The following is a 15,131-nucleotide window of genomic DNA, read 5'->3' as shown; positions in this document are numbered from 1 at the left end:
ATTTGGAAAGTGCTACAATATGGTGCATAGAAATAACCTTGTTTTGCATATTGTACATACAGTAAAGTATTGGTCTATTTTTATCTCGGTAATGCACATGTGTTTTATATTACAGAGCATGATGGACATTGATGCTGGAGCAGAGCAGCGTGAGATCATATACGTGGATGAAGCGGGATTTAATCTCTGCAAGTGCCAGCATCGGGGCTGGAATGTAATTGGGCAGAGGGCCACTGTTGATGTTCTGGGACAGCGTGGAGCCAACATCTCAATGTGTGCTGCCATTTCCCGCAATGGAATTGAGGCTTGTGACCCTCTGCTGGGGGCATACAACTCTGTGTGCCTAATACATTTTCTGGATGGGCTGTACAACCGTCTCGTACAGCCAAATGCTCAGATGGTGTTCATCATTGTCTGGGACAATGTAAACTTCCATCGTGCATTGGCTGTGCGAGACTGGTTTACAGCCCATCCAGAGTTCTGATCAAAATTCCTTCCACCTTACCCCCCCTTTCTGAGCCCCATCGAGGAGTTTTTATATATATAGTATACGATAGGCGTCCATATGAGCAGGCAACGCTCCTTCAGGCCATGGATGAGGCATGCAATGACATTACAGCCCAGCAGTGTCAGGGGTGGATAAGGCACTCTAAAATTCTGTGGCCAAATGCAGCGGAGAGGCAAATATATTATATTTTGAGCAGTATAGCATTCTGTGTTAAGAGTTTTGCACATTGAAACTCTGTTGTGCAAAATGAGTCAAAGCAATCGCAAAAAACTGTAATGGCTACCGTCAGTTGTCACTTGCCATCAGCTCTTGTCTAAATAGTTTTGTTGCTCTGGAGAACAGAATTTGCTACATGGCCAAACGTAAAGAAGTTTTTTAAAATTCATGGGCAAAGCCATGCACAACCAGTTTTCCATGGCCAGGTCTGTTGTCTGGTTTCAATCAACATTTTTCCTTACTAAATGCATGCCTGGCTATTCTCTTTTGGTGCTATCAAATGTCATTACTTTATCTCCCCATCTGCTTTCTGATTAGATTTGTCTGCCTCCATGTTTGCTTCAATAATAAGTTCAGTTCCTCATGCCTGAAAGACATAGACCATGATTCACAGGGCAAAGTAAAATGAAAACTATACTTTTGTTTAAGGTGGCAAACTTATCTATCATGACACAGACTCAATGGCAGCAAGTCTGAAGAGCAGTCAAGCACCTCAGCCACGCCCAGACATTCCAACAGGTATCTCCGCAGTGATATGGGATCTTTAAAAGGTTACAGCAAGGGGGTATAAGTATGGATGACTGATTAAAAGTAAGCGGTTTCAATTTCAATGTTCTTTGTTTTTAACATTTTCTTTATTCAAGTTTCTGCAGAAAACAGAAGGACTGACACCAGGAAATAGAGCGCCTCAACACAAAAACAGCTGGTGTCCGATGTACACTCTGAATCCTGGTTGGTACAGTTGACTCAGAAACACGTAACATTTACACCGAAAACACAACAAACAACACAAACACAACAAGCTGCTGCACAGGTTGCCACAGAGCAGCACCACACAAACATATGTAAACATATGAATACATAAACAAATAAAACATTGTGGTCCTTCAAAGATGACAAGGACCAGACAATTGGGCCTAGAGCATCGGGGATTGTCCATTTTTTTGGCTGGACCGCAACAGCGGGGCCAGCCCTACAAATGTGAATGTCTGTGACTGATTGACCGAGTGACCGAGTGACTGAGTGATGAAGTTACACCATTGGTCGGCCGAGTCATGAAGTTACACCATTGGTCAGCCGGATCACGTGTGTTAGGTCCAGCCATATACTAGGTTTTAACCTGGTCTTGTTTAAATCACTACATCACTGATCGGTGTAAAGAATATGGAATCTCAGCTGAAAGCCAACCTGTTTGGCTACATTGCTAGTCTCCCACCATCCCCACCAACTGCCCCCCAACCCCCCACCCCCAAAATCAATACCATTGCACAGTGTCCTAGTCCCACACCAGCATGACACCCCTGGGAGGTAGATGCGACAGTGCTAGGGAACACCATTGGTTTCTGCATGGAGAGAGAGAGCGTGCACCCACACAAACACAAAATAAAATAAACGCCATATTCGCCCTTCCTCCATTATTAATTATTATTATTATTATTATTATTATTATTATTATTATTATTATTGTTGTTGTTGTTATTATTATTATCTGTCTTCCACTGCCGACTGAAAACAGTAAAAATCACTCCCCTTAAATAAATTATGTATTAATGGCTACTGTCAGTTGTCCCTTGCCATCAGCACTTGATGGCAAGTGTCTACATAGTTTTGTTTCTCTGGGGAAGAGAATTTGCTACATGGCCAGATGTAAAGAAGTTTTTAAGATTCATGGGCAAAGCCATGCACAACCAGTTTTCCATGGCCAGGTCTTTTGTCTGGTTTCAATCAACATTTTTCCTTACTAAATGCATGCCTGGCTATTCTCTTTTGGTGCTATCAAATGTCTTTACTTTATCTCCCCATCTGCTTTCTGATTAGATTTGTCTGCCTCCATGTTTGCTTCAATAATAAGTTCAGTTCCTCATGCCTGAAAGGCATAGACAATGATTCACAGAGCAAAGGTAAATAAAAACTATACTTTCATTTAAGGTGGCAAACTTATCTATCATGAAACAGACTTAATGGCAGCAAGTCTGAAGAGCAGTCAAGCATCTCAGCCATGCCCAGACATTCCAACAGGTATCTCTGCAGCGACAAGGGACATGTTTGCTTCAATAATAAGTTTGGTTCCTCATGCCTGGCTCACAGGGCAAGAAAGGGCAAAAGAGGAGAACTATTACTTTCTTATGAGGTGGCAAACTTATCTATCGTGACACAGAGTCAACGAAAATAAAATCCAAAGAACATTCAAACACCTCATCTGTACCCAGGCATTCCAACAGGCATCTCTGTATTGATTTGGGATGAAGGTTTTAGCAAGGGGGTGTAAGTTTGGATGACTCGATTTCACTTTATTTTCTCTTATTTCTCAGCCTCGTAATGGCTTCCTTGACTTTCATTGACACAACTCCGGTCCTCATGCTGACAAACGGCAAGAACAGACTCCAAAGGCAATCAAAAGCCCAGAATCAAGACAAGATTCTGAAAACTCTCTTTTACTTGCACTAAGAAAGCAGAAAGAAATAAACACAATGACTAATCAAAAACATCTGTGATGCCATTTGTCACAAACATTAGGATGCACTGTTTGATCACGTGAAATGTTTGATAAAATATTTAGATATTAATATTAAATATTTAAATTAATATGTAAGCACATTTTTTGGTTTGGTGCTGAATGGATCTGCTTCAGGTACTACAGTGCACTACCACCACCACCAGTGTGCACTACCCTATCTAACAGGGAGAAAGATACATTATACAAGATACAAGATACATAACAGGGAGAAAGATACATTCTCCCTACTAAACAGGAGGAATGTTATTTGGACAAAACTATGAAGAATAAGGAGAGGACTTTTTGTAAAAAGCAAGTCCAAATTCAAGGTAACAGGGCACACTAACTGATCTCGTCTTCCAAAAAGTTTGCCTTTCTCTTTTGGTCCATAGTTATTCCTGACTAAACCCTCATTTGTGCTAGCATTATTGTAATGACGCATCGCCGTTACTAGATTTCTAGTTAATAGTAAATATTATTACCAGACGAAAATGGTTAATTTATGCACAGATTTGCATATATTAGTACACGGGTTAAATAAACACACACATGGTATTTTAGTAAATGTATTTATTGATTGTTTGTGCGTTGCGGTTCGCTTCACTTGGGTCTGGTGTTCTACAATAATATAAGGGGAAATCCCTGATTGTAAGGCATGTTCAGCTGCCGTCAATTTTAAGTTAATTTGAGATTTATAGGTCGCAATGTGCCTAAGTTACAAATGGGCTTCTTAGAACCTGCGTAAGCAATATATTTTATGCTCAGTATCTTTTATGAATCAAACATAAGCACACCGGTGGAAATTATCTTAAGACTAAGTGCAAGTATAAATCTAAGAACATTTTTATAAATGAGGCCCAAGGCCTTGAAGTATGTAATGTTACTGGCCATTGAAAGTAGCGAGAATCCTGTGCTTGATAACAGCTTTGATTATGAATATGGTTATTCCGCTGAGCATTCGCGTCTTATAGAACATCGTACCAGCGAAGCTTCACATGAGCATGAAAATCTACCTACACACATTTGAGTATCCGATTAGCCGCAGGCACGTCCCGTCACTGTTACAGAAGATAGACAGAATGGTGAAGAGAAATGGTAGAAGCTTCTTCACGAGTGAGATGTATTCAGAGGCTGAGAGCACAAATTTTGCAGGAATTGTCCTCCTCCGGTGGGCTGTGGAGTGAAAACGAAAGAAGAAGAACTGGCCTGATTTCACAAGACTCGGTAGACCACAACAATTCTGCTGTCTCCAAAACATGATGTCATATGCTTTAAGGAGAATTTACAGGATATTGCTGTAAGGAGTGCTAAGGCACGCAAAATTTCTTAAAAGAAAGGCCTCGGTCATGTGATGATGGGAATGTGTCCCCAGGCCTTGAAGGTCACTTGTAACAATGAGCCCTTTGAAGAGCAGGTTTTTTGGAATGTTGTATTTTTTCAGAATTTTAAGTCAGTGTTCTAGAACTCCATTACTTTTGACTGCCAGCAGTGATTGTTACATCAGCATTAGAATGCTCAGTTAAGAACATTCTAACCACGCATTTGTGATCCTACTCCTAAAGGGTTAATATTGCTTTGATTGTGACAGTAGTGGCATTGAACATCCTTAGCAGAATGTCACAGCAAACACCATTTCAGGTCAGATTTTAATCTGAGAAAACTGGAGTCCTACTCAGGTATGGACTAAATCGGCAAATTATATTAAACATACAAAAAAATCAAAATAACATTGCAATGGCAGGTGGAAATAGCAGTGAACCTCACTGTTGCCACATAAACTAGGCCAGCTTTACCATTGGCTAAAATGGAGGACAAAACCCCTAAAAATCCCTTGTTTCAGTGGAGGCCACATAACGGCAGGTCAGCATAGCAGTTTCATTTTAGTAAACTCTCTGCTGTCATCTCCTCCTTTAATGGCAATGCAGGTGGTGGCAATTACAAATATTGATACTGCATTGTGGGGACACCCATTTCTTATTGCATTGTGGGACCACAATGCAGTATCCATGCAGTACAGTATAGCATACAACAGAATTTCCATAATAAAATATATATTAACCAGCTCCTGGCATGTATATATTCACAGGATGAATATAGGCAATGAATTTAGCTTGGTTTGGAGGGACAATTCTGCAATCATCTATAAAGAATGTGTTCATTATTACAATTATTCAAATATGTGCAGACTGTATAGTGGTTCTAAAAGTGAAAAAATTAATTTGTCATGAAAAATATATTTTACTGTAATAATATCAATAAACATAAGACTATAGTATTACATAAAATATCAGCAAACCTTTTGCAAAGCTAAACACAATCCAAATACTAAGCATTACAGTAATCCTAACCCTAATTCGAACCCTAACCCTAGCCGAACCCTAATTTGAGCTCTAAAGCATAATTTAAGCCACAGGAATATTTGTAACAAAAATGTATTACTCATTAAAAACAAAGTATCATGGATTCAATAATACAAATTCAAAGTAATATATTTGAGGTCATTAAAAAAATGTTTTCCCTGAAATAATATGCATATATTATACTTTTTTCATAGGTACACATACACATACATACACTACTAGAGAAAAGTGTCGGCTCATCCAAAATCAAAAACGAACCCATGTTCTAACCTTTCTTGAAACCGCTGAACACAACGGTAAACTTGCCTCAACCCTCAGATTTATCGTTTTCCTAACCATAACCATAGCTGAACCCTAATTTGAGTCCTAAACCCTAATTGAAGCCATAGGTACTTTTGAAAACATACTCATTTAAAATCGATGAAAAACAAAGAAAATATCATGAATACGATAATGCGTACAAATCCGTCCAAAAATGGGACGTTCCATCTGGTTTTGGCAGTAGTAGGCAGAGAGAACACCAGAGACTGCAAGACCATTATCAATAAGAAACAATTTTTCATAATGGAATGCAAATTAATGAAAAAGACAATCACCAGTTAAAGTTTCAAGTAATGCATATTTAATTTGACGTATCAGCATATACATATATTTCCATAAATACATTTATGATGCATTTACAGCATACATACATCTCAGTTCAGCGTACTAAGAGTAATCATGTCACACAAAAATTAAGGGGAATTTTTTTTTTTTACTTTAACCACTTAAATTTAACCAGAAATTGCATAACACATTATCATATCTCTTCATATCAGAAGAAGAGATACAGATTTAGTTCTTGTTTCTATTTTACTTCTCTTCAGCAAGTACATTACAGGGTCACACGCATGCAGTTACCCAGGATGCATTTAGCCTTTTACATCATAATAACAACATCAACTATTAACTGATACATAAGGAGTAAGCGAGAAATATGCTGCTATTAGCCAGGTAGCTAGGTAATAGACAACTGACTAATAATAGATAAATAGATTAGATAACTGTCTAATAAGTGATAACAATAATCTATATTTATATAACACTTTACAAAATAGAGTTACAAAGTGTTTTAAACAGAAATAATGAGATAAAATAATAATAATGAGATAAAATACAAATAATAGAAAGAAAATAAATAAAATAAACATTAAAAGAGAGAATAAAAAGCAATCTAAAAGCAGCATAACACAAGAATAAATAGTCGTCAAACACTAAAGGAATGCCTTGTTGGTTATGTAGGTTTTAGCTCATCTCCTTTGAGAAACAGACAATATAATTTGATCTCTTTTGTCTTTATTCTTGTCCCCCCACCTCCCGCCCCACAAACATCAAAGTAAATATCCTTGAGGCAATTAAGGAGTATAGTGCTTATGAGTATAGTGGTTGCAATAACCCAATGTTTGAGCTTTTTGTGACTAACGCTCTGAGGACATACAGGCACACAGGTGGAGAGAAGAGATAGGCTGGGATATTACGCATCTCTACTTTATCAATAAAAACTTTAAAAAACTTTCACTGTCTTCTTTAGAGCAGGCAGAAGCACCGAGTAAAGATGGGTTCACCAGGCAACCCAATGAGATCTGAAAAGTATTTTTCCCTCGCTGCTTTAACTGCATTATTTCAAGAGGTTAGAAATTCCCAGGCAAAGCCATTAGAAGAGTTTTCGATATGGATATTAAAATAACAAAAAATTACAATCCTGTCACAGTACAATATAATAATATATTTTTTAAAAATCAGACAAGAAGCTGTTATTAGGTAAGTGCAACATCATATACAGTATGTTCTATTAATTTTGCTTGAAGCCAAATAATTTTGTATTTACAATTTATCAAATTTGATCTGTGTCAGGCTTTCTGGCAATAGCTAATGTTACCAGTCTTTACAAGCTACATTAACTCCTGTTTAATTGCAGGTCATTTTTGCTGTATCACATCTGACAAAACAATCTCTTGCTAAAAACTCTGGAAAGATAAATTATTAACATTAATGAGACAAACTTATACAAACTACAGCAAGTAATCACCAAAAACTCACAGGGCACAAAAAATGCAATACTGGATACTATAGTTTAGGTTTTAAAAATGCATTGCATTTATTAAAATGCATTAAATTATTAAATCTGTTATGCTTAACTAATTATTGAATGCTTAATAAATGATGATAGTGCTTAAAATAATCCTTTAAATCAATGTTTATAATGATTTTGTTGATTGAATAAAGCAGAGTTGAACTAATCATTTCTGTTTCCTCACTGAATGTTGCAGGATTTTCTTAATCTATATCGGTACGCTGCTCCTACCATTCCCCTTGTTACTGCTCCCGCAGCACTTATGCCCGCTCCTGCTTTTGCCCCAAGCACTGCTCCTGCTGGGCCCCCCACTGCAGCTCCTATTACAGCTCCCAGTGCAGCACCTACTGCTGCTACTGTTCCTGCACAAAATACAGAACTCACTGCAAAATTCATAAATGAATTTTTTTGTTCTGCCTGCTTTCTGGCATTTATCATCTCCTTTTTCCATTCCAAACTATTCTCATATCCGTTTACACCCTCCCACCTAATATTACAATTCCTGTGGATTATCTCTGACTTTCTCTTCTCCAGAATTTTGTCTTGTGCTTCTCTGATGGCTTTCTCAGCCTCTGAACACATCTCACTCGTGAAGGAGCTTCCACCATTTCTCTTGTCTATCTTCTGTAACAGTGATGTGACTTGCCTGCGGCTAATTGGGTAATGAAATGTATGTGAACATAGATCATGCTCATGTGGAGCTTCGCTGGTAAGAGGGACATGCTCATCACAGCTTTTATCAGGATTCTCGCTACTTTCAATGGCCAGGAATATTACATACAAGGGCTGGCCACCAAATGCATCTTCGGTCAGCTTCAAAATGTTCTTCCTCTCAGCACTTTCCTCTCGAGACCTTTCTACAATGACAAAGGCATGAGGTCCTGGTGAAGTAAGGCAGATGCACGACAGGATTTCATGCATGATTTCTTTCTCTGACTTTCTGCATGCATCAGAGAGTCCTGGAGTTTCAACCACACTTACTCTCCTCCCAAGCACTTCTCCATTTATTTTTTGACATCCTTCTGTATCTGGATACTGGAATCTCTCTTCCAGGATGATTTTGCTTGCAATCCTGTTACTTGCCGTAGACTTCCCGATCAGTAATATCCTCAATTCTGGTTTTTCATACCATTCTGTAGAATAAGTATTTGATATTAATGTACTCTCTTCTCTCAAGTATCACATCACTTACAGTATTAGACTAGTAACATTTTGGTTTCAATGGCAGAAAACACCAAGACTGGAATGCCACTATGCACTATGCCACTCCTCTCACAGTATATGACAAAATTAATTGTTAGTTCAGTAGAGAAGAAAAATCAAAACTGATAGGTGACTTAAAACTGTCCTAAAGGAAACAGAACAAAACAATTTCACAACAACAAACAACAAAACTATTTTCCAGAATCAATGTGACACAATGCAGTCAATGGTGAATGTTGGGATTTTCTGACCAGAGAGGAGTAGTGCACAGAATAAACTATGTAGTGCAGGTGGAATCTGGGCTGCATTAACCTGAATAATTAAGTGGTGGGTGTGTTTCAAGTGGATTTAATCATAGCCAATCAAATTACATCTTTCCATTCGCTTTAAGAGGTCTGCGCTTTGTGTTCTCATGTGTTTCTAGTCAATACAATGGAAGATGAGGAGAATGACATACTAATCAAATGTTTCTCACAATACGTCCTATGCGGGATATGCAGAGCTGGGGCCTCATTTATAAAACGACTTGCGATCAATTTTGATTTTAAGTATGACTTACACAGAAAACCATGTACAAGTAGTTATTTATAAAACCTTACTTTGACGTGGAAATGATCTTATCTCTATGCAAAGCCTAGACTTGGCGTAAGTGATTTTCCTACTGGTTATGTATGGCTATTTTTTTTTCCCTTGCAGTTTAAGGCCAGACCATTTCTTTTTCAGATCAGCCACACTGCAGCGGCAACACACTCCCAAGCTACCTGTTTGGCTTTGTTTGTCAACTCATTATTTAGTCCACCGAATAATACGTGTTGCTTGTCTTCAATCTCCTCTACCATCGCCATGATCTGGTCTTCCAGAAAGTTTGCTTTTCTCTTTTGGTCTATGGTTATTCCTGACTAAACCCTCATTTGTGCTAGCATTATATAAGGAGAAATCGCTGAATGTAAGGCACGTTCCGTCAATTTTAAGTTAAATTGAGATTTATAGATCACGTGCCTAAGTTTCAAATTTTTTACGCTTATTATCTTTGGAGTCGAATTTAAGCACACCATCGTAAATGATCTTAAGACTAAGTTCAAGTATAAATCTAAGAACATTTTTTATAAATGAGGCCCCTGGGCTGTCGCTTTTTTCAAAAATTGGGTCCAAGGGTATATCATAACTAAGAGAAATTTGCTTGAATTTGTAAGAATTTTCTTTCATCCAAATTAAAATAGAACAGTGCCAATATGTTTATTATGGGCCAGTTTTAATTTCCCATTAAACCTGTAGCTAAATATCTTAAATGCCCTGTGCTGTAAGTACGAAATAATGACAACAGTATTCTGAAGTTTTATTAAACCAAATTAAACCAGGAAAGATTATACAATATCAGTGATCTGATTCAGAGCAGTGAAATGACTCAGTGTTTCTTAAATGGAAAAAGAAATTTTACGCACAAATCATCCATTCATAACAATGGCATGGATTAACTGAACTGAGCAGGGTTGGATGAGTTGTGGTTTCATGATGTTTTACAAACACTTATTTTGATCATTTATCTCCTGTTTCCAAATCAGCATAGGTTTGACTTGTATTGCTTAGTCACTACTTTATGAGTAAATCTATTACATTTATACAGACTGTTCTCTATGTCAGCAATAAGCTTACAGTTAATATTTTTTAATTTAGAATTTCTTCAAGATTAGCCTGTAGTCGTCTTTCCTGTTAACATCTTCTTTTATCGTTTATCGTATAGGGGTAATGAACAATTATTGAAATGAGAGAATTACTGAAATAAAAAAAATGAAATATATATTGATGTATATATTTTTATATTTATTTATATTTTTTTTCAAGGCATCTTTGAGAGAGATCGGCAAAGGTGTGTGCAGACACGATATGCCAGCAACAAGCAAGTGAGGGGAAAGTGAAAACTGACACCATGATATTTTGAATAGAAATTAGTTCGATTTTGTATTCAATGGTTTATACTTGCAGATGTCAAAGAAAGCATGTGTCTTAACGTGTGCAATGATTTTAAAATGGTAATAAATCACTTATCGTACTCATAGTGCCTTTTGTTTACTTTAGGGTAAGGGGCATACCTGACCCCACCGACAGGGAGAACTGACCCTGAGGAGCAGTTTTTCCCTTGAACATGATCCCAGTCTCCACTACAATCAGACAGCAAATATTTTAACGTTAGAAAGGCCAAAGGCAATGTTATTGGGCATTTAGACGTTAAAATCAAAATTACTGCAAAACTGTAAATGCCGTAACTGCCTCTATGACTTTTTCTAAATATTTGACCTTAAAACTACTGTGTTTTTAAAATTCAAAAAAAGTGGATTGTTAAAGAAATACAGGCAGTTTGTGCCATTTTCTTCACAAAAATCCCCCGCCAGACAATAAACAGCACGTTTTGGTATTTCTCCTGTTTAGTAGGGGATATGTATCATGATTCCTGTTACATAGATTAGTGCCCAGATGTACCTAAAGCAGATCCATTCAGCACCAAACCAAAAATAATTACTTTGCATACTCTTTGATATTTTTAATCTAAATACGTGAGTTGTCCTGACTTAATGTGCAATTCTGCAGGAGACAGTAAAAATATGTTTTGTGACCTGCAGTTAGTATACATTGAATACATTTTCGTATTATATGTCAAGTATATACCAGCCCTGCACTTTGTGAACTGTTCGTTACAAAATACTCAACCTTGTCTGAGTTCTTCCTCTTCTCTCCTCAAGCGCTCCTTCTCCTGTTTCTGTTTTCTCTTCTCATCTGCCTTCTGGAACAGCTCTCTGGTGTAGCGTCCTCGCTCACCCACCATTTGATCAATCTTATTCAGGAGTTCAATTACTTGGGTACGATCATCAATTTTATTATTAAAAACATGATACCTCCATCTTACTTTATCAAGAAGAATCGTGAGCTCATCACATTTCTTTACTGACGTCTCTAGATCATCAGGGTTCTCCAGTTGATCTCCATGGGTAAATAGGACTATAGTATGCTTTAAAGCAGCCGCACCAAACACTTCTTGAATCACGTCTGCTGCTTGTTTCTCCTCTGGTGTAAACAGGCCCAATTTTATCACCAGCAGGAATGCATCTGGTCCTGGGGCGCTCATTGGGAAACATTCTGCTACCCTGTCTTTTGCATCCTCCACAGAAACATGCAAGTCAGCCACACCTGGTGTGTCGACCACTGTGACTGTCCTACGATCTACTTCCCCCTCTCCTCTCTGACATTCAGTAGTTACAGCATTGAAACTAAAACCTGCTGTAAATTCTTCTTTTCCGAGGATGGTGTTTCCTGCCGAGCTTTTCCCAGCTCCCGCCTTTCCCACAAGCACAAGCTTCAGAGACGTGACATGAGACATGGCTCCTGCTGTACAGGTAACTCCTAAAAAGAAAGAGTATTGTAACATCATATCATGTGCAGTCCTGCTCTAGATTCTAGGACTTATTTATGAAAGACACAATCCACCATAAATCATATCAATTATATTTATTGGGCAATAGTTTTCTTTTTAACATCAAGCAGTTGGGAGTAAGCCCATCAGTGGGGTCATGTTAAAAGTGCATTGTGCTTAGCAGCAAATCAAGCAATGTATGTCACCATAATATTAAAGTGCACAGTGCTAGAAGATTTCAGGAGCTGCCAACTTTTTTATAATAAAAACAACAAAACTAAGACAAAGATAGCAACACATAATCATCTGTAGATCTGCAATGCCACAGCCCTTGCAGTCACTGCATCCATGGCACAGTTCACCGTAAGCATCCTGGTTCTTCAAATATAATTAATTTGTATAATTCAACATCAGCCATAACATTCCACACTGCTCATACCCCAGATAAACCATTTCAGGTTTTAACATATAATGAACCTCCAACAGAGTTTTTCAGCTTTGTTAGCTGCTATGCTATAATCATTTCTAGCCATTGCATTCCAGCAGGGCATTAATGCCACATGTTAAAGGGTCCGGGCAGAAACAAAATCATGGCTCATTTCTATTGGGTTAAAATTGTTTCAATCTCATGAAGTGTAATTAAACCAAATGCAAGTACTTAGATGCAATGCAATTATGCGATATGGCACAAGAGCCCGTGGTATATCATGAATATTGGCATGGCTAGGGGGTGTTGTCATGCATGACACGAAGAAGAGTATCTTGGTTCTTGCATTATAAATGATCTAAGACCCAAAAGCACAACTGAAATCAAGATCTCATAATTCTCCTAATGATTCTCAATAGAATAAATATTGGATTATGATGTTAGTTTCTCATCATTTTGGACAGTATTTTTATTAAGCACATTGTATTGAGCAAGCAGTACTGTGATGACGGTCTAATCTCTTGAATGTCTTAGGTTGGTTTTATGTCGGCCTCAACAAAGGCCTTTTCAACAAATTATTGAAAAGCCATGAATACATTTCAAGTTATAATAAATTAATAAATATTAATATACCTGATGATATGTCTCTCTGTAGCTTCATTGTACCATTTTACAATATACTGCAATTTGCAACAACTACTTAGTCAAAACTACCAATATAGTTTTAAATCTACATTTGGCTAAACCAAAATAAACAAAAAATAAAAATGCATTTCATTTGTTACCCATCAATTTGATGTAGACAGTGTAGCTCATGTATATACATTTGTCCTGGAAACATCTCATACTTGTCCTGTGTGCTCTTGCACTCTGATCTGTACTAGGTATTGTTTTATGTACTTTTGTGACTTAAAGTTACTTTTGGTCATAACGTTTCTTATACATAGGAACTATTCCAACTGCTGAATAATAATATTTTACATATTTCAGTTACAATAGTTTTAGCATGTAAAACATTTGCATAAAATACGTATTTTATAAATTAGTTTGATCTAAATATATTTATTGGATTCTTTTTTTTTAAATCAGTCCTGTACCATGTTCTCTCACTCTATATTTCAATTTTAGCATTTAAAACATATTAAATAACTTTAAAATAATTGAAAATGATTTTAAATACCTTTACTTCTGTTTTCTGCAGAAGATGGACTATGGAAAATGTTCAGATTGAAAACAAATTGTGACTGAACACTGTTAATGACTCATCCATATTTATATCTCCTTGCTGTAACCTTTTAAAGATCCCACATCACTGCAGAGATACCTGTTGGAATGCCTGGGTGTGACTGAGATGCTTGACTGCTCTTTAGACTTCCTGTTTTTGACTCTACCATTCTACTAGCAAGGATAGTACTTCCTTCTCCTTTCCCATGGCCTAAGTCTCTCAGGTGTGAAGAACTGTAAATATTATCAAATCAAACATGGTGGCAGACAAATATTTGGCCATATAGCAAATGCTCTTCACCCGTGCAAACAAACAGTTTAAATTACAATGTGCAGATGGCAAGTGACAGTTTGTATTGTATTGGGTTTGTTTTCTGGGTTTTTTAAATGTGCTTGGCTTTTGTGCTGACAGTTGGTTATTGTAACTAGGCAGTCTTGGGCTGTAACACCGTGGCAAAATAAAGTTAGAGAGAGGGAGAAGAAGAAAAGTTGAAGAGGTGAATAAATTCACTGTCCATCACTATCAAAGAAAAGGTTTTTGGGATGCTCCAAATTCTGCTGGAGGACTTCACCACACTGCTCCATGAAAAAATGGGAAAGCATCTCCACAATATTAAGCATCAATATTCCACTTAACACCTCACAGCAAGAAAGTTCTGGGTTCGAATCCGGCCTGGGCCTTTCTGTGTGGAGTTTTCATCCTGCCCAGGATAAGCAGGTAAAGATAATGGATAAATGGATGGATGGATATTCCACTTTAAGAAATCTGAAGGAAAATTTGTCAGAAAAGGAAGCAACGCTGCAAGTGGATTTTGCTGAGAAGTAATATGTACCCAGTACATACAGTACACTTTGGGGATTCTCACCAGCAGAAGAGCCTGCACACTGGTGTGGCATACACAAAGTCACAAACCTATTCCTTGTGGTCCCTGTCTTTATCTTTGCACCACAACCCCTCTGCCATTTGGGCCCACTTTTGTCAAGTCCTCCAGCAGCCACGAGAGATGAACTCTGGCTTAACTGTTCTCCACACGTTCAGTGAATTTATCCACCTCAACCTTTTTCTTCTTCAAGATTCAAGATTCAAGATTCTTTATTGCCATGTGTAACAAGTACAATGGAATGCTTACTCCCCATTCGTTCCTGCAGTATAAATTCTAAACATAGATTCTCAACA

General features: G+C 37.5%; 1 protein-coding gene across 1 annotated transcript; it reads right to left on the bottom strand.

Moving 5' to 3' along the window:
* Positions 1–7,038: 7,038 nt before the first annotated feature.
* LOC118228198 (GTPase IMAP family member 4-like) lies at positions 7,039–14,085 on the bottom strand. Its single transcript, XM_035419536.1, has 4 exons — positions 13,911–14,085; positions 11,604–12,293; positions 8,450–8,827; positions 7,039–7,046 (listed from the first exon to the last, which is right to left on the bottom strand). The coding sequence occupies exons 2-4, from the start codon at positions 12,268–12,270 to the stop codon at positions 7,039–7,041; spliced, it is 1,053 nt and encodes a 350-aa protein (XP_035275427.1). The 5' UTR covers positions 12,271–12,293; positions 13,911–14,085.
* Between the last annotated feature and the right edge of the window lie 1,046 nt (positions 14,086–15,131).

Source organism: Anguilla anguilla, chromosome 5, assembly GCF_013347855.1.
Source record: "Anguilla anguilla isolate fAngAng1 chromosome 5, fAngAng1.pri, whole genome shotgun sequence".
Classification (NCBI taxonomy): domain Eukaryota; kingdom Metazoa; phylum Chordata; class Actinopteri; order Anguilliformes; family Anguillidae; genus Anguilla; species Anguilla anguilla.
This window is presented reverse-complemented; position numbering and strand designations above follow the sequence as displayed.